Here is a 20149-nt window from a genome sequence, read left to right as displayed (position 1 = left end):
CAAGGAAACACAAACATAAAGATACAAAGGGTGTTCTTTCTCTGCTAGAGCAGCTCCCCTGAGGTAGTCCCCAGAACCTTCCAGGAAGGTGACTCACTCTTTGCTCTCCTTGTTGCAGGACGATGTTTTCTGGCTTTAGATCCCGATGGATGATTCTGTTTTCGTGAAGGTATCTAAGTGCAGAGGCTGAGAGGGTGGAAAGGGGGTCAATTTTCATTAAACCTACAAAATGTGTTTCACTTCAAAATCGCCTATCCTGTGAAAGATGAATATTGTGTGCCCCTGACACACACTCTGACTTTCAGCGCAGACTCAGAGGGAGGGACAAGGCCTGGGGCAGAAGCTCCTGGGGTGACGTGAAGGGGGACCTGGTTACTTGAGCAGAATTTGGAGCACCACAGGAATCTGGCTTTTTCGCACAAAGTCACCAATTAGTCTAGAGCCGTGGTTTCCAAACTGCACTACCAGACCAGCAGCGTCTGAACTTGTAAGAAACGCAAAATTCTGCAGTCCCACCCCAGACCTACTAACTCAGAAATGTAGGGGTGACCCCACAATCTGTGTTTTAACAAGATCTCAGGTGACGCTGATGAAGTTTGAGAAGGGGAACGTCTCTGGTGTAGAGGCTCAAAAGTCTAAACTCCACAGGGTGGGTAAAGGAGAAGGACCTTCTGGGCAGACAGCACTCTGGTCATCTGATCTAACGTCCACTGATGTCCGAGGCCAGCTTCAAGAAAGAAGCGGAGAGCCCTGAAGAAGAGACAAGGAGCACATTCCACGAATCTGACAGTTCAACATGTGTTTGTTATGTGCTCAGTTCTCTGCTGGGCTCTGGGAAGGACATAAAAGAAGAGACATGATGCCCAAGAGCTCAGAATCCAGCTGGGAAGGAAGGAAAGAGCCTGCGTGACCCTGGCTGTGCAGAGATGTGAGCATGTCATATGGGAGGGCCATGGCACAGAGTACCAGGGCTCCCGCTGCAGCAGGGCTCCAAGCCCGATGTGATCTGCACCCATAAAAGAGGTTTAATAACTTTAACAGAAGTCCTAGCTCATTGTACTACAAAAGAAAAAAATGGGGTAAATACTGGAAGGTGATAAAATTATCTGTATTTGATATGACTTTATGCTTAGAAACTCAATAGACTGCGGCGCCTGGGTGGCTTGGTCAGTTAAGTGTCTGCCTTCAGCTCAGGTCATGATCCCAGGATCCTGGGATCGAGCCCTGAATCGGGCTCCTTGCTCAGTGGGGAGTCTGCTTCTCCCTCTCCCTCTGCCGCTCCCCCTGCTTGTGCTTGCTCTCTCTCTGTGCCAAATAAGTAAATAAAATCTTTAAAAAAAAAAAAGTTTATGGCAACATGAGGCTATACACAAAGTCGAGAGACAACAAGTCTAGAAAAAAACAACTGCAACATACATGACAGCAAATATACCTAATGGACAAAAAGTTCTTACAAATCAGTAAGAAAGCAGCTCAGGAGAAAAGGGAGCAATTTACTCTAAAAGTGAACAACTCTGCACAAAGTTGCTTGAGCTCATGAGTAATCCACAAACTGCAAATTAAAGTGAAATGAAGAGTGGCTGGGTGGCTCAGATGATTAAGCGTCTGCCTTGGGCTCAGGTCATGATGTCAGGTCCTGGGATCCCAGCTCAGCGGGGAGTCTGCTTCTCCCTCTGCCTCTGCCTCTGTTCATGCTCTCTCTCTCTATCTGTCTCAAATGAATAAATAAAATCTTTTTTAAAATATTTTAAAAATTAATAAAAATAAAGCAAAATGAAATGCCTTCTTCCTCCCCTTCAATCGGCAAGAATTTCAGATGAGAAATAAAAGGCATTTCCCTACATGGCTAAAGGAGTACATATGCTGTGCCTTTTCGGGAAATACCACAATATCTATTGAGTCTTAAATGTACATATTGTTTGACCCATTATCTCCACCTCTAGTAATCTAGCTCATAAAGTCAAAGCTCCATAACATATAGATAAGGATGCTTATTGCATAGCTTGGAGTAAAATACTTACATTTGATCTTTAGTGAGGAGGGATACAAGCTGGTAACTAATCCCCTGATTACTATTAATAGCTATTTACATGTAAGCAACTGTGCATAACAAACTTTAACCCTCATCTCAGGACATTTGTTCTCAAATACCTCTGTCAACTTAATATTACGTCTGGAAATAAAGAATTCTTCAAATATTGTTATATGTAGTTTGTTGGACTGAATAAGATAGTAAAAATTTCGATAGGCAACAACTCTGAAACACCTCCCCTTACTGAATCAGTCTGTAAAAGGCACAGCCTGACTGTGTTGCATTTTGCAAAATAGAACCTGAGAAGCAGCGTCACAGAATGAGTCAAACTTGTCTCGAGATGAGAGAACCTAATCTAATTGGATGGAAAATGAGAATTTGAGATTAAGAAAAATACTTTTGCATCTGAAAGGTTATTAAAAATCTAAACCCTTGGGGCACCTGGGTGGCTCAGTCAGTTGGGCGTCTGCCTTCGGCTCAGGTCATGGGATCGAGTCCCACGTCAGGCTCTCTGCTCAGCGGGAAGCCTGCTTCTCCGCCTGCTTATGCTGTCAGATAAATATTTAAAAAAAAAATCTAAACCCTTAGTGATAGTGTTAATACATGTGTGTAAAAACTGAAAATCATACCACAGAGCGTAAAGCCTAAAAGTTAATTTCTCACATTCTAATTCTAGAAAAGAGTTGTAAGAAGTACTGACTCTTTGTGAACTTTTAAGCTACACAGTTGACATTTCCTAGGAAAGACTGTAGAGAGGGTCCAGGTTAAGGGCTTGCCACAGGAGAACAACAGCCTTCTCTGTTATCCCTGTCGGGAATGGCAACCGGGTAGTTACCCCAACTTTCCCTTAGTTCATGAGAAGACATAAATATCTAACTGAAGAATGCTATGCTCTGGAGTTCTTACTGATGAACCAGAATTTCAAATCACAGCTCTTACATATTTTTTTCAGATTACAACCACAAATCAGGGACCAGCCAGGACCAGCGAGATTTCCATGCAGAAAAGCAGTTTTGTAAGAGTTGTATCGATGAATTCCTATTTACCACACCCCAAATTTAAAGGGATTATTAAACTCCCTTAAGAACATTCTTGTTTGGGGCACCTGGGTGGTTCAGTCAGTTAAGCGTCTGCCTTCGGCTCGGGTCATGATCCTAGGGTCCTGGGATCGAGCCCCACGTTGGGCTCCCTGCTTGGTGAGGAGTCTGCTTCTCCCTCTCCCTCTGCCTCTCCCCCTTGCTCATGCTCTCTCTCTCAAATAAATCAAATCTTTAAAAAAAATCTTGTTTAGGATACGTTCCATGGAAAAGGAATGGAAAGATAAATGGACCAAAAAACTGACAAAGAGATGAGAAAGGAAAGACAGTCACCAACTGATTTAAGTCACCAGTGACTAAGAAGTAGCACAGGATGTTTGTTCACTCAATAAAAATTGACTATGTTAAAAAAGAAACAGGTCCAAAATGGTGCCCCTTGTGCTAAGGCCACATCACCAACAGGGACTTAATACCTAACCTAACTGGGTGCTTGGGGGCTCAGTCAGTTAAGCGTCCGCCTTCGACTCAGGTCATGATCCCGGGGTCCTGGGATAGAGCCCTGCATCAGGCTCCTGGCTCAGCGCGGAGTCTGCTTCTCCCTCTGCCCCTCCCCCTGCTCATGTTTTCTCTCTCAAAAAAAAATTAAATATTTAAAAAAAAGCACCTCACCTCACTGCATTTTCAGCCTGTCAGTCTAGAACTACCTGGTCAGCACTAGCGAGGTAATCTGCCTGATAGATCCCTGCTACCCCCAAAGGAAGGTGACCTTACCTGAAACAATCCACCTCTTTGCTAGTGACTACCATGTCCCTCCCCCTTCTGTCTATAAGTCTTCCATTTTGTACGGCTCTTTGGAACTCCTTTCTGTTTGCTAGACAGGACGCTGTCCAATTCATGAATAGTTGAACAAAGCCAACAAGATCTTTAGAATTTACTCAGCTGGCTTCTGTTTTTCCAATACATTTGGTGACAACCGTGGGATCCGAAGGAAACTTCTGATAACTTCAGCAACTAGAAACACAGGCATGGTACCCTCGAACCCTTCAAGTTCTCCTTTTTGCTGTCCAAGGGCCATTGGTAAGTTCCTCTTGGTTCTGAGCTCGGCTCTTTGCACTAACTGGCAATAAGATGGCTCCCCACCTAACTGGCTTTCCACAGTTCCCCATTTGATTGGAATCCCTAGCCCTTGGTTCAGTCCCCAGATTCCACCTCGGGAACTGCTGGCAGTCCAGTTCACAGTTCTCCATCTGTTTAGAATCCCAGCCTGCAGTCCCCATTCTTTGGCGTTTGTTGCTTTAGTCCTTTCCCCAGTCCCCAGTTCCATGTGAGCACTGCTGGTGGTTACCGACCAGGGTCAGACTGGGTCCACTGTGATTTGTGTAGGTGAAGGCTATTGTTAATCTCAGAAGCCAAAATCCACAAAACTAGTGGGTACAACTGAGCATGTAAAAGCTGTTAGAACGCATGCTACCTAACTCTTGAGACTCCTGTGTTTTAAATTGGTCACCTAACTTAAGAATAAATTGGTTACAAGTTGGGTTAGATTGACACTAGGGCACCTGCAACCTCAAGAAAATTTCCACACAGTGTGGTATCCCATACAACACCTTATAATCACTAAACCACCAGCACATTCCCCTTAGGTATTAGGTTGGCTCCAAGGGAATCAAAGACTTAGCTAAAAAAAAAAAAAAGGAAGAAAGAAAAAAAGTCCTTAAATTCCAAAGAGTTGAGTGCACTACCTTCCAGCAACCTGCTTATTTAATGACTAAGAACTACAATTTGGGAAGGTATAAATACCTACAAAAATGACAAAATCTTACTAAGGACAACCTAGAATTACAATGACCAATATGGGGAACATTCCAATTAAACAAGACACTTTATTTCAGAAGTACACTTAAACGCAAGGGTTCCCAAATCAAATAGAACGGGATACCTATTTTAATAGATGTATAGAAGCTTTCAAAAGGTCTCAAGATTTCAAAATAGCTTCATTGAAAGTTTCATTGCAAAGAGGCTAATGAAAAATCAGACACAAAATGTATCTAGAGCAACACCTAGGGGTACCTGGGTGGCTCAGTTGGTTGAGTGTCTGACTCTTGATTTTGGCTCGAGTAGTGATCTCAGGGTTGTGGGGTTGAGCTCCGCACCAGGCTCCGTGCTGAATGTACACCCTGCTTAGGATTCTCTCTCCCTCTCCTTCTGCCTCTGTACCTCCACCACCCCCCCACTCATACACACGCTCCTCCCATCCTCTCTCTCTCTCTCAAAACCAACTAACTAACTAACTAACTAACTAACTAAATAAATAAATAAATAAATAAACAAAACACCTAGGTCTTCTGCATTGCCTCGTCCCAGGGGTGCATTATCAAAAAACCGGCTTGGAAATCAATGTTTCATTGGCAATCAACTGGGACACTGGAAAAAAGGTTTTCTCAAAGGTTTTGTGCATGTCCTTCACATATCTGCCTCCGAAAGAAGGCCCCCAATTATGAGACTCTGAGGGATTTTCTGGTAAAGTGCTACATTATTCCCTTAAACAGCTAAGGGGAAACTGAAATTAAAACTAATGAAAATCCTTACCAAATTCTGGTAGACACAGGAGCTACACTCTCTACTTTAAACCCCCTCAGAGTCTACAGATGGGATCCTTAAAGACTGGCAGAAGCCAGCTAAGCTGAGAATTCTTACTAGAGTCAGCTCTTCCTGATATCTGTCTCTAGTACCCAGTAGAGAGAGGAAAGAAAAGGAAATATCTTTTGCATCCTCTCTGGGGAGGCCTCTTGAGTCCAAAGGATTGTTCAATACTGCCAGGAATATTTACTGTTTGTCCCAGCTCCAACTTGACAAAATATTTGACAAGACTTTTTTTTTTTCCATGTAATCTCTACACCCAACATGGGGCTTGAACGCACAACCCTGAGATCAAAGGTCGCACACTCTACCAACTGAGCCAGCCAGGTGCCCCTGAAAGGACTTTTTAAAAATAACACAGTGGTCAGAAGTTGGCCAAATTGGAAGCTGATACTCAGAGCCTGAGAGGTAATTTTTTTTTTTAGGCCTTCTCCCCTAAACTAAAATAAAACTATGTATCCAGAGGGAAAGAAAAAAACTTCTGAAGCCTTTGCAGAAGGATTTGCTAAACATTCCAAAGACAAATGGTTCTAAATCTAGAACACAGCAAACTTTTGATTTTAATTAGAAATCTTCTCCTTGATATAAAAAAAAGCAAATTAAAGATAATGTGGTTTAAATGGGTAGATCGGCCTATGTTATCACTTAAGATACAGCCCAATTCCTTGAGAAATTAAAAGCAACTGTCCTTACCTTACAAATCTTTACAAAACCAGAAATGCAGCTCTAGAAACAATTCAAAGCCCACCTATCCTTTTTACCAACCCCAAAACCTCCCCTAGTTTTCTCAAAAGTCTTGTAAGGACTGTGAAAATTCTGACATTAGGGAACAAAAGTACTTCTTTTTTTAAATCTTTTTAATTTTTTATTTTTTAAAGATTTTATTTATTTATTTGACAAGAGAACGAAAGAGCACAAGCAGGGGGAATGGCAGAGGGAGAGGGAGAAGCAGGCTCCCCACTGAGCGGGAAGCCTGATGCAGGGCTCGATCCCAAGACCCCAGAATCACGACCTGAGCCAAAGGCAGACACTTAACTGACTGAGCCACCCAGGCACCCCCAAAAGTACTTCTTAGAGGAACTTGCACTCTTTCCCTGAGCCTTTGAGAGGTAAATGCTCTACCTGGTTGTCTCCAGGAACTCTCATCTAGACCATTCCCAATTCCTAGGACTTAAGAAAAAAGCAGGGGAGGCTATTTACAAATACAAATTGCTGTAGAAGCTCCCTTGTCCCAAATTTGGTCCACAGCTTCCATACATTTACTTTTAAGGACAACTACAAATCTTAAGTGTCTTCCCCACAAATATTGGTAGAAAAAGCTTTAAGCACCTAAGCAGATAACCTTATTTCATCTGCCAGAAACATGATTTGGATCCAAATTCTCTTTTATAAATTAGTGAGTTTTGCATTATCATACCCATCTTATTGCTAAAATTTTAAAATGAAAGCTATAAGGGCTCTGTTTGCATATGTCTGTATGTTTATGGGTGCCTATACGTATGTGTGTTGCAGATGTGTGGCATATTCTTCCTCTGAATGGTACTGCCAAAATTCATATGCAAAAGGGCTCTATTTAATTGGCTTAAAAACAAACAAGCATTTATATGAAGTATTCCTAAAATTCTCAGAAATATAATAGAAACTAACCCAAATGCCTTTCAGGTTCACATGTTCTGGGAAAATATTCAGTATTAAAAGTTAATTTAAGTTTGTTGGTTCAATTAAAATAGACGTCTTCAGTGTTGTCAGCATTAAATATGATGCAGACAGAGAACATTTATTCTACATAGGTTTACAAGTCAAATAACCTGATATTATCTATGTGATAATATATGAACATATGATATCTATATTATATCATCAATAGGAAAAATAACAGGATGATGGCTGACTTTGTCTAATATCTCAAGAAGTTTCCCTGGGTAGTCTAAACAAAAGTATATGCTTCTAAAAATTATTAAATATATTCATACATTTGCATGGTAATGAATGTTGGTGTAACAGGCAGTTCACAACTGCTTATGTCTTAGTTTTCACTATAAAGTTTCTAAGGATTAAAAATTCTAAATAATACGTAATCAAAGCTACTGTAAATGATAAGAGAAACATCTCTGTACACAACAAAAGCAGGGTGTGTTTTTGGTAAAAGAAGATATGAGGAACAGAGAGGCATTTTTGTTGAGGGAAAAGACATTTTGTCCTAAAGTGAGGCTGTTTATTTCAGAATGGAAAAGAGGAAAGACACAGGACAAAATCTGAATGTAAAAAAGATGTAGAAGGTTTGTAAAAAAGGAAATCCTGAGAAAGGAATTTTATGTGTGGTCAAGTTAGCTAAGATTAAAATGAATTGATTTGAATAAAAAAGGAGTTTTTTAAGATCAAAAATAAGCTGGTACAAAATTAGAATTTGGTTTTCTCTGTTAAAAGGACAAAGTTTTCTTGGACTACTGGTCTAAATGAAGTCTTTCTGACTTGAACTACCTGATATTTTGCAGAGGGCTCCTGGAACATCTCAAAAGATTTACTCTCTCCATACAAAGGGGTGTGAAAAACTAATTGGGCTTATTTACTGTGTTAAATTACATGGAAAGCATTGTCAAGTGGGGAGTAATACTAAGCTTTCTTTATTCTGTACTTGTGTAGATATGTAAGTGTTCCAGAAACTATGAAATTCCTGGAAATCTACATGTTCTAGAATATTACCCCAATAATAATTCCAGTTATTATCCTAAAATGTTGTATATCACAGAAATTACTAAATTTCCTAATCAAATGAACTCTCAGATTTTTAACAATGGGCATTTTTAACAATTGTCACTTGCTGAGAGTTACTGTTCTACTCTGATGCTCTTAAGAAAGTGTTTTTGTGCAAGTGCTCCGTCTTCAAAGAGAACAGGTTTGTACTCTGGAAAAAACTTTGGCGAGTACAGGTTTCTGATCACTTTAAGATCATAAAACTGTCCTCAGTAAGAATTTCCAGAACTAATGGAAGAACTGGATTCAAGCAGAACAGATGTTAATTAAATGACTGAATGACTGGAGGAGGATGATTATTATGACTTTTTGTTTGAAACACAGCTGGTTCCTCAATGTTTTGTTTTTCCTTTCCAGATTTAAGGAAAGTTTTTAAGCTACCTGTGACTTACAGCCATTTGATAAAGCATATCTTTGTAACAAAAGTATGAATAAAACCTTTCCTTTTTCTCCCTACCTGATCCCTCCAGAATCCAGAAACTCTTGAGTATTCTTATCGTGATAATATAGTTAGGTAACTGTGTAAGTTCAGTAAGACTCCATTCTCCTTGTAACAGGACAAAATTAAAAACGTGGGCTATATTACCAAGGACTTGACTGAAATGTCACATTTAAGAAAGATGTTTATGACGGGACAGTTTAAGGAACTGTTTGGAAAAATTACTTGGTACCTTGCTTATAAAAGGTTCCTAGCAGCCTTACCAGATGAGTAAGAAAGGTCACTCCCGGCAGGCCCAGAAACCTCAGGATATTTAGGGGAACCTCGAGGAGAGAGAAATTCACCCAAATTTTTGGTACTGCAGGTAAAATCTGATGGTAAGTCTTTGGAGTGGCTTCCTGGCCTCAGAGGCTTTTAAGAGTGCAATCTGATTATGAAAAGTTCCACAAAGTAGTCGTAAACGGAGCTTATATGACTAATCACTATTCTTGCTGCATTTATCTAAGTAATCAGGCCAAGATGAATGCAAACAAATCAGTTTTACTGCAATTATCTTTAATTTAAAAATGGGGGTAACTGTAGAGAAAAATTGTTTGCACTTTTGTAAATATTAGATTCTAGTCCTGTTAATCTTCTTTGAGGTTTTGTTATATACCCGTAAACTGGACTGGATCCTGAATTCTTCTAGTCTCTTCAAATATCTAGCTATGATTCTCCAAACTAACATTTCTAATTTTCTCCTACTCCTTCTGATTTGGAATCAATAAGGACAAAGACTGCCCTTGAATCTCCTTGGAAGGGACTACACCAGGTCCTCCTCACCACACAAATGGCAGCCAGACTTCATGGACTTAGGTCCACATCTACCAGTTAAAAAGGGCTCCTTCAGACTTCAGGGACTACACACCAGGTGAAGACCTCAAAATCAAATTGACTAGCAAGAGAAATAGTTAACACCAAAGTAGTCTACTTCCACCCAAGCCACCAGATCAAGACTTCATACTTTAAACATGAAATCCTTTCTTCCTCCTTTTCTGCCCTTTACTCTGGCACTGGCCTGGGAAGAGAACACTGTCCTCTGTACCTTGCAGGCCACTGCTAAGGGGGTAACCCAACCCCCAAATAACTGTTGGGTAGGCCACAATGGTGGTGATTGTGCAGTTCTGCCTATCACAAATGTACGATTTCCAATGTGTCAGTTTCTCTAGAACAAACTCTACCCCCTCTCTATTGTGTCAGACTCCCTAACCCCGGGGGGGACCATTTCCTGGTGTCTGGTTAACAATCCCAAACCCAGGGAACCTTGCATCCAGGCTCTACACAAAGAAAGGGACACAAGGCAAGGGTAATGAGAATAAAAACCGCCTGTGTGGACCACAGACCCCTAAATTTTACCGGCCTCCATGCCAGTCCTGTGCCATAGGCTCAAATGGGAATTACCAGGAGGCATTCAAAATTAGCTCCCTTCTGCAGACCCTTGCTTTCCCAGTTAGGGGTACAAATGATCAAGATGCTCTCCTTAACTCTTAAAGCAACAGGTGCCCAACAAAAATCCTTAGACTCTGACCAAAGTTGTGCTTGATAAAAGGACAGTCCTTCTTGATAATCCGTCAGCTGAGCAAGGTGTCTGTGCTATGGGCAACAATGCTTGCTGCCCCTGGATTAACACTTCTGGGGAAGCTGGAACTCAGCTACATAAAATCACTGAACTGAGCTGCCTGGCTTAACAAAGGGACTCAACACGGTTATTCTTTATTTGATTTTGATTGGTTTGGGTCTTGAGACCATGGCTTTGAAGTGCACTCTAGACATCAGGAATCACCCTGCATATAATAATCACAGTCATCTCCTTGGTGCACTGTATTTCCTCAAAAAGTTTTAAATGCATGTTCATTGCCACTAACCACCAAATGATCTCCCTAAGACTAGAATGTCAAAAAAGGAATGAAGAGAGTTACTGACTGAAAAAATGAGAACCTGAAGTCGTGACCTGTGAATACCACAGATTCGGCAAAAGCTGTAAGAACTTCAGAGCAGTAGCTGGGAGTGGCGCTAATTCCTTAAATTTTGATCACATCTCTTAGTTAAGCTGAAAGTCTAATCAAAAGGGAGGAATTGTTAAAAAAAAAAAAGAGAGAGAGAGAGAGAGAGAGAGAGAGAGAGAGAGAGAGAGATAAAAGGCCCAAAATGGAGTCACTTGTGCTAAGCCCACGTCACCAAACCAAGACTTAAGACCTAACCTAACCATAGATTCAGCCTCTCCCAAGAATGTAATCTTAGTCAGTCTGGAATTACCTGGTCTGCATTAATGAGGTAATCTGCCTGATGGGACCCCTGCCATCTCCAAAGAAAGGTGACCTTACCTAAACCAATCCACTCTTTGCTAGTGACTTCCTTGTCCTGCCCCCTTCTGCCTATCAAAGTCTTTCATTTTCTACAGCTCTTCAGAGCTCCTTTCTATTTGCTAAATCGGACACTGCCCAATTCATGAATCACTGAATAAAGTCAATAAGATCTTTAAAATCGACTCAGCTGCATTTTGTTTTTGCACATTTCATATTACTATGTGCCAGTCACTCTGCTGTCACTAGACTTTCCAAACAAAACATATTAGAAGGCCCAGTGTGAACACATGGAGAAAGATTTCATCCAGCTGAGGGTTTCTCAGCTAAAATAGCCCCTATGACTAATCAGCAAGGTAGCAAGGCAGTCACACTGAGTGCTGGGAGAAAAGTGCACAACCATTCTCGTTCGTTCAACAAGTACTGATAAGGTGTCTTGTATTTCCTAGGTATCATGGGAAATGTACCACTGAAGCAAGGCATTTTCTTCACTTACTGCAGAGTCTGGCCGGCAGCTCCCGCGCCAGAAGTCAGTCTCCACGGTCAAGCATGGGCAGAGATCCCATAGCAATAGCAGAGACACCAAGTACCGAGTGCAGGAGGCAGCGGGCGGAGGAAAGCCATGAGAAGGAGAACCACTATGAGTGACGGGCCAGGGCAGGTCTAAAGCCGTGTCCTGGAAGACAGGAAGACTTAGGATCGTTGGGGAGGTGTAAGAGCAGCATTCTAAAGAGAGCGGCCATGTGCGAAGGGTAGCAGGAGGGTTGATTAAGGGGGTTTTGAGAGCCATACAGATGCTAAGTTGGTGACAGTGGATTGAGAAAAAAGTGAGGTGAAGAGGTCTGGCCTCGAAGGATTATGATAAAAGTGTCCTCTTCAAAAGCATGGAAGATGGGTGAGTAAGATGGGGCTAGGAAGGCCGGGTGAGGGGTCATGACAATGATTTGCTCTGACACTGACATAGTGCAGGCAGTGGGAATAGAGAGGAAAAACGGGATATGTGACACGAAGGAGGGCTGAAAGGATCTGGAGCCTTTAAATGAGAGGGTATGGAGCAGGAAGAGAGCAGGTTCTAAGACACAAGATTCATGTCTGGGTTGCCGATGGGAAGATGGGCTGGTGATACAACAAAGGGATGCCGGGAAAGGATCTGGCTTAAGGAAGAAATCTACCAGGACTTCCATTTGGTAACGACTTTGGGAGAAGTACATAGACATGGGTATGGAGTTGACGATAGAGCTCAGGGTTGAATACACAGACTTTGGAGAGAATATGGTTGATAAAGATGTTGTGAGAACAGCCTGGCAAACAGAATACTGGAAAGCAGTGGGCAGTCAGTCCAGGTGCAGACAGGGACAAAGGGGATGGACCAGGAATGAACAGAAAGCATCTAGACAAAACTCTGGGGGAAGATGACACATTAGGGGAGAGGCGAGAGACACCGGGCACACGGTCAGGCTGGGACAGTGGAGAGGGTGTCAAAGACATTCTGGGGCACCCATTCTGAAAACCAGCCCCTGAATAATAAAAACGAAATATTTAGTTACAAGGGACCTTAGAGACCACCTATCTCAACCCCTTCGTTTTAAAGTTGAGGACATGTTGGCCCAGAAAGTTACCATCGTTTTCCATAGAGAAGAAATGAAAAGATAAACAGACCAAAAGGTCCTTGCCCAAGGTGACAGAGCTGGGAACATGGAGAAGCCAGGACCAAAAGCCAGTTGTCTTCTATTATTATAAAGTTCCTGTATGCTTTCCAACATACTTTATATACCAATGACCTGAATTTCTGAGATCAGATAATCCTCTTGTATTAGAAATCCACAATTAGAGAGAAACACTAAATAGAGAGGCCAATTTTCTGATTCAAAGACTGAAGTTCTCTTCCCTAAAGCCCTGTATTCTCTTTGAAACCCTCTCTGCTTTTTAATGTTGATGTACTGCTGCCTGAGAGGAGCAGCTCCAACAGGGACAGAAATGGTGACTCTGAAAATGCAGCACAGATGAGATGGGGAGTGGGGTTCCTGAAGGTTCAGAGGACACGATGGTCAGTCCCCACAGTGAACTGACCATCTGGAGAATCAAGGAAGATTGACTCAGACTTAAGACCCAATAAGGCCATGAGATCACACAACAGGGACCACCCAGCTGGCCAAGGCACAGGCAGGTCCCTGTCAGACGGTGGAGACATGGGCCTCCGGAGTGTGTCCATCTGTCCCTCAACCTTGTCTCAGGAGTTTGTACCTCTGCTGGCAAAAGGAAACACACTCCAATATTTTCCAAAGGATAATGAGCAAGACTGCTTAAATAGAGTTCACTTAGATGTAACCTCCTTGAGCTATTTTAGGGTTATATGGAAATACAGATCATTTCTGGCTGCATCTGTACCTGTCTCCTGATCTTTTACCAGCATAAAAGAATTTGTCTGGGGCGCCTGGGTGGCTCAGTTAAGCATCTGCCTTCACCTAAGGTCACACGGCTCAGACCACATCAGGCTCCCTGCTCGGCAGGAAATCTGCTTCTCCCTCTCCTTCTGCCCACGGCCCCCCCCTCACCCCCCACCGCTCGTGCTCACTTGCGCGCTCTCTCTCTCAAATAAATAAATAAAATCTTAAAAAAAAAAAAAAAGAATTTGTCTAATAGTTCTGTCCTGGCACATGCTCACCAGGCAACTGCTCATTTTCTCATGTGTACTCTGTACTATCTTCTTGGCCAATATAAAGTTCATTGGAAAAATCTTTTCTATTATCTTGATGCTGCTCTGAGTGGGCATCTCTGTAAGGTTAGTGGCGCAGAAGAGGTTTTACGTTAAAACAGGTTTAATCCAGAAGAGAAGACAATGAATTCTGGACCCCGTGGTCAAGGGTGTGGCTCTGCCCCTTATCTGAAGTCAACCCAGCAGAGAACAGCAGTGGCAACTCCAACAAAGGAAACATGAGGCCAGCACTTGGAACAAACTAGAACAAAATATGCTCAGGAAATGTTTCAGAATACAAAAGAGTTATGTTAGATGAGCTCCAAGAAAAGCTTTTGAACTTTCAGTGGGGAGATCCTTGCAAAAGAAATAAATTTGATAAATCTTGTACACAAATCAGAAATGGGAATGAAAGTAAAATACAAGCTTATCAACAACCTCCACAACCACAATACCAGGGGATGTGACTGCCTCCAAAAAGTGACTGACACAGGAACAGGTATGAAAGGTAACCATTTCCAGGAAGGGAAGTTTCAACAAGGCAACCAGCAGCCTGGCTTACCAGATCCCAAATCAGGGTGACATGTTTTTCAAAAGGGATGCTATTAATCCAAATCCAGAGGGTGAAGGAAATGAGAATGGAACAAACATGTGCTAGCGGCACATGATGCTAGGGGCAGGAGACACCGTGCTAGCAGCTGTTGGTATAGCACCTCATTTGATCCTCGTAACAGTTCTAATGAGGCACGTGATAGTCCCATTCTACAGCTAATAAAACAGATGTTCTTAAAAACTAGGTAACATTCTGCATGGAGCACTGGGTGTTATGAACAAACAATGAATCATGGAACACTACACCAAAACAAATGATGTAATATATGGTGATTAACATAACAATAAAAAATTAAAAAAAAAACTAGGTAACATGCGTAAAGTCACAATGCCAATAAGTAGAGGAGTGGGCATTTGACCTGGGACTGTTTATTATATGTGAACATCTTTTTTTTTTTTTTTAAGCAGGTCTTACTTATTTTAATTTCCTTTGGGATTTATGTCATTCACTTGACAGATATTTACAGAGAAGCTGCTACATAAGATACCACTATTGCAGATGCTGGAGATACAGCGATGACTCAAGTCTCTGCCTTGAAGAATTTAATTCTAGTGCATTAGTACTTCAAAGCCTCACTATTTCCAGTTTAGGGTCATGAAGAGGAAAGACAGGGAATCAGTGACCTAAAGAATTTGAATGTTCATCCATCTGTAGGAGAGCTGAACTACATACGCACTTGGGAGCTTACCAGCATTCATAATTCTGACTTATGAATGACTTAAACACACACCTACAACTTCAATACATAATATGAAGGCTGTCACACCAGTCAATGGTAACTGGATACAAAATGTGCCCAGTCCAAAGAAGATGCAACCAGTTGAGGCACTCTTAATATCACTAGAGAATCACTTGAGGAAGTAAAAGTTATATGAGGAAGTAGAATGTTCTGTGTACTCCTGCCAATAAAGACTTTCTTAATAACTATTTGCTGAATGCACAAATAATCTCATCAGTGAAAGAAAAATATCTGAGAGAATAACGTTTTAAAAAATGACTTAAAGCTCTAACCAGAGAGAAATAAAATGAGTTTCCCATGAAGAGCAAAAGAATATTCCCAACCTACTAACCTGCCTTTAACGGACCTCAACAGAGAATAAATGAATAATCTGGTCACTGGGGTAACAAGACAAGTATTGTCTAAGCAAAACTTGCCTTGGTGAGCCATGTGGCAAAGTAAGTGTCAGGAAAACAGGTGGGACTCTTAACCTATGGACTAGATCCTCCAGGCAAACAGAGAGGGCCCTTCCGGCAGACCCACACAGGCCAACTCACGAAGGAACCAGCCTGGCTGGTGGTGGACACCATTCAAATCAGATAAAACTCGTGCAATGTCAACTTGTCCTCACGGTGAACTCCATCCAAAGGGAGATGGAATTTTCTGTGTCAGATTGTTTGGATCATAACTTGATGTCATTGCTGGGCTCTCCCTGCCTTCATTCCCTTCTTGCCCATCCTCTATGAAAAGTGGCGCAGGGTAAGGTAAAGGTGGACCCATACCTACGAAGCAAAGCGTTTTAGAGCCTGGAGGCCCACCTATCCTTCCAGGACAAAAGTTAGAAAACACAGGTTTACAAATGTGGCAAGATGGTAATGACTGGTGAACCCAGTTGAAAGGTATGTGGGTTTCACTGTACTACTCTTTCAACTTTTCTATACACTTGACATTTTTCTAAAAAAAAAAAAAAAAAAGTTTGAGCAAACAAAAAGAAAAAAACATGCAGCATCAAAGAACTCGCAAGGGAGAGGGATGAAAACTGTATCAGTGCCCACATCTAGGGGCAAACACTCAGTGATAAGCTCTGGATAACTTTAAACTTTAAACTATCAACTTGTACCAACAACCTCAGAGATTAAAAAAAAAAAGAGGTTTGGATCAGGCCCTCTCTCACCTCTGAAGGCTGGAGCCATGTGCTAACCTGCGGAGACCCCTGTCCACGCTCCCTCCAGAGCAGGCACCAGGGTCCAGAGACTGCACCTGAGCTCTGTGACCTGAGGTCACTCTTTTCCCTGACCTTCTCAGAGACAGTGGCAGACACCCTCGTCCGTGTCCGAGGACAGTAACAGCACCAAAGGATTAAGCAGGAGCAGTTTTTCCTATGCCTATAATTGGCAAAAGAACTGCCAATGTCGAAGTGGAAAAATTAGTTGCCAAGGGATGAAATTCATTCAAATGACAACCCATTCCATTGCTGGCCATTCCAGGAAAGTAGGGAGTGGAGCTTTTTAATGGGAAGGAAATCTGTTACTCTATATACCCACAATTCACTTCATGACCTAGTCCGGAAGGAAGAGAAATCTATTTGAGTTCAGCACCTGCCTGACTAGTCCCCTGTTGACCTCCCCACTCTGTGCCCCCTCAACCCCACCCTCTGGAGGGAATGGAGGACCAAAATAGCTCCCCTCTGTGCTCCGCCAGGACTCACAGGCGCACCACAGACTCTCCCCGGAGGGCACAGCCTGACTTCCAGGGCTGGGATTTACCAATGTCACTCAGCAAGGTGAGGATGGCTCCTTCCCGCAGGCCACAGCAGTTCTCAAACTGGTTCAGGTACTGTCAAGAAGGTGAGAAGAAGCATCAGAGTGAGCAGTCCCCGACCACCGACAAGCCCACAGTGTGTTTTCCCAGCTGAAGTCATCTGAGTGCTCACCCCAGCCCCGGGGCTTTGGGGACGTAGGCTAACAGGTGGCCTGCGCAGGGAAGTAGGAAGCAGTAGTGAGAACTCCCAGAAGTCCTCACGTACTCACAGGTGAGGTGTCTGAGTCATTCTCAGAGGAGGGCTTTTCAGGCTCACCTGAGCCGCAGTTCTGAGGGAGGCAGGCCAGAGGCCACACTCTGCCACAACGGGACCACTGCTCCTGCATCCCCAAGAGGTTAGGATGGAAGGCACTCACTGTACACCACGCTCTGACCACTTCTCCAACGTGGCCAGTGGGGTGATGATGGTAGCGGGGGATATTTAATGAGCCTGGGACCCGGCAAACCTCTACACGATTTAGCTCAGTGAAGCTCTACCCACGTTGTCTCATTTCATCCATCCTCCCACTGCCACCAAGGGAAATACTGCCGGCATTTGCACCTCACAGGTGAGGAGCCTGAGACTGGCGAGGTTCCGTGAGGTCTGCTCACACAGCCATCCCAGTGCGGCCCTGGAATATGAGGCCGTGTCTAGCTGAGGCCTGAGCTCAAACACGTGCCCTCTCTGCCCTCCTGGCCCTGGCTCAATATGCTGCTGGCGGCTGGCCTCAAATGAAAACAATGGAGAAAATAACTTCCCAGCTGAGGGTTATAGTCATTAACCAATATTTATATCCAAGAACATCGAAGAGCCCGTTTCCTGAGCTGGGCATACAGACTTCACTCTTTCAGTCAGTTTTGGCTTCTACATTTGCTCACATCCTGGCCAAGCTGGTCTCTCAGTGCGCGGGGGGATAGGCTTTGAACTCTTGAGAGGAGGGAAAGACAGGCTACCTCATTTGGAGCACAGAGAGAACAGAGGTCTCTGGCGCTCTGGGCAGCGGCGCCCTCCCTGCACTGCCCACCCCATGTGGGGGGACCCCACGGACAAAGGCCCCTTAGAGTGCAAGGGCTACCCGCCTCCCCCAGATCATCTTGTGCCCTACGCGAGGTCAATCACGCTGCAGTTTTCGTCATCTTCTTCCCTGGCTGACTGGCTCTTCGCGGCCTGCATGATCAAGTCTCAAGTTCTCTGCCAGGCTTCCGAGCCCTCCATAATCAGGTCACAGCCCACCAACTCCCATGCTGCCCTCTAAGAACCACTCAACTGCAACAACATGACTCGAGCTCCCATTTTAAATAACTGCATTTAGTAATCAGATGATTGTCAAAGGTTAGGAAAACAAAGAGGAAAACTGAAGCATTATCAAGTTCCCCATTTCTCATCCGTTATCAGTCCCCAGCTTGTAGGTCATGCCAATGACTGTTCACATCCTGCTGCACCACTCCCTCGACCCGCCTATCTCCCATGGCAGGAGAAAGCCACTCAGGCAGATCAACCCTTGTGGAAAGTTTCCTTTACAAAAAGAAGACAGAAGGGGCCAAAAAAAGTAATGGAAACAGCACATGATGCTGGGTCCAGGAAACTGCCAGACAGAAGAAATGCTGGGGTATCCTGCCTCCCCGCCCCCCCCCAAAAATATTGTGACCCTTCTTCCAGAGGGAAGAGTTCAGGGAGATGTGCACTAACAGAGCAACCTCTTTTTCAATACAAAAACAACTTAGTTGTCCAGAGACAACTTCTATTTTGCCTCATACTATGTGGCATTCTTCAGTGTCCTAGATGGAGAGGTGGCCTGCAGTTGGCTTCCCATGGGCTGTGACCCAAGCTCTGCCACTGTAGCCGTGTGAGGCCTGGCAATCCACCTCACCATCCATCTACATCCTTCACGTGGGAATCGTGTTGTACCAGCACCACAGGGATGTTGAAAATCAAACAAGGCCAAGTGTAAAAGCCGGTTGTATGATCCCGTTTCGGACGACACTGGGGAGGGGGCCAGACATGACCATCCCCGAGACAAGGAAGGGCTGACGTCACCCACCCTGAAGTACATGCTCTTGTAAGGAGGAGTGAATGCACTAGAGGGACAAATGCCCACATGGTGAGTCAGTTGGTGGCTCTGGAACATCAGCCCAGTTCCCTGATTACTAAGCCAGCTCCCTTCCGGCTCCACTCTGTGACCCTGTCTGCAGTGCTGCCACATCTGGGGGACAAAAGCCCTGATAGGACAGCAGTGACGTGGACGCTGAAGGACAGCTGGTGGCCCTAACATGCCCAGGGAGGGAAAGTTTGTTTTGGAACTGGTCCAGTCTTTCCCCGTCCTCAAAATCTGGTGACTTTTTCTTGTCATTTTAGTAATCATGGTGCAGGACATACATACAGCGACCCCTCCCTGGCTTTCCCCTAAGGGCTTCTGATTCAGTCTCTTGATTCACATCATGCACGTCGCCCCACCCTGAGCATGGAAGAGGGGGATCTGAGAAGGAAAAGCAAGCCCACTGAAGTCACCACGGCTGCCCAAGCTTCCCGGTGAGGAAAGGGGCGAACGGCGTCCCCGCTGCTCCCCGCCACCCTGGAAGCCTCACCTTTCGGAGATCTCCTCCCTGGCAGTACTCCATGGCCAGCAGGGGCAAGTCATTGGGGGCCAAGTTCTGCATCCCCTCGGGGACGTCCCGGGCAGCCACCACATTGGGGTGGTTCAGCCTAGGAAGGAGACAGCAATGAGGGAAAAACCCAGGATCTGGCTCAAACCCACTCTCCTCCTCTGTCCATTTTACAAGTTTTACAACAAAGGCCCGGACAAGCCGAGGGCCCTCTGGAATAAGCACGAGGACAGAGGTCAGGCACGGGCTACTTACCTCGGTGCCAGGTCAGTTAGCATCCACCCAGCACCATGAGCTCAAGGACTGTGAGTGCCTCATGTGCAACTTAATTTTCTTTAGAGTGCCCATATCAAGTCCTCACTATACTTCGAAACTGCTTTTAAAAGCATAGAAAGTAGAGGGACTTCCAATCTCAGACCAGTCACGCAGGGATGGGGGTGTGTGTGTGTGTGTGTGTGTGTGTGTGTGTGTGTGT

At 44.0% G+C, this 20149-nt stretch overlaps 1 protein-coding gene across 10 annotated transcripts in view; it reads right to left on the bottom strand.

The window, feature by feature from the left end:
• Nucleotides 1-20149, bottom strand: part of IKBKB (inhibitor of nuclear factor kappa B kinase subunit beta) — a 56912-nt gene that overhangs the window by 23100 nt on the left and 13663 nt on the right. For 9 of the 10 annotated variants that reach the window (XM_073902560.1, XM_073902562.1, XM_073902568.1 and 6 more), the window contains exons 4-6: nt 19657-19774; nt 17037-17106; nt 98-186 (exon numbers count right to left, since the gene is read on the bottom strand). In XM_073902560.1, the coding sequence (XP_073758661.1) occupies nt 98-186; nt 17037-17106; nt 19657-19774 (277 nt within the window). The remainder of the gene's footprint in view (nt 1-97; nt 187-17036; nt 17107-19656; nt 19775-20149) is intronic. The other variant, XM_073902567.1, reaches the window with a different exon arrangement.

The sequence above is a fragment of the Callorhinus ursinus genome, unplaced genomic scaffold, assembly GCF_003265705.2.
Source record: "Callorhinus ursinus isolate GAN/ISIS: 27379988/994484 unplaced genomic scaffold, GSC_fseal_2.0 scaffold17, whole genome shotgun sequence".
NCBI classification, from domain to species: domain Eukaryota; kingdom Metazoa; phylum Chordata; class Mammalia; order Carnivora; family Otariidae; genus Callorhinus; species Callorhinus ursinus.
The sequence above is the reverse complement of the archived record's forward strand: the minus strand, read 5'-3'. Positions and strand labels throughout refer to the sequence as shown.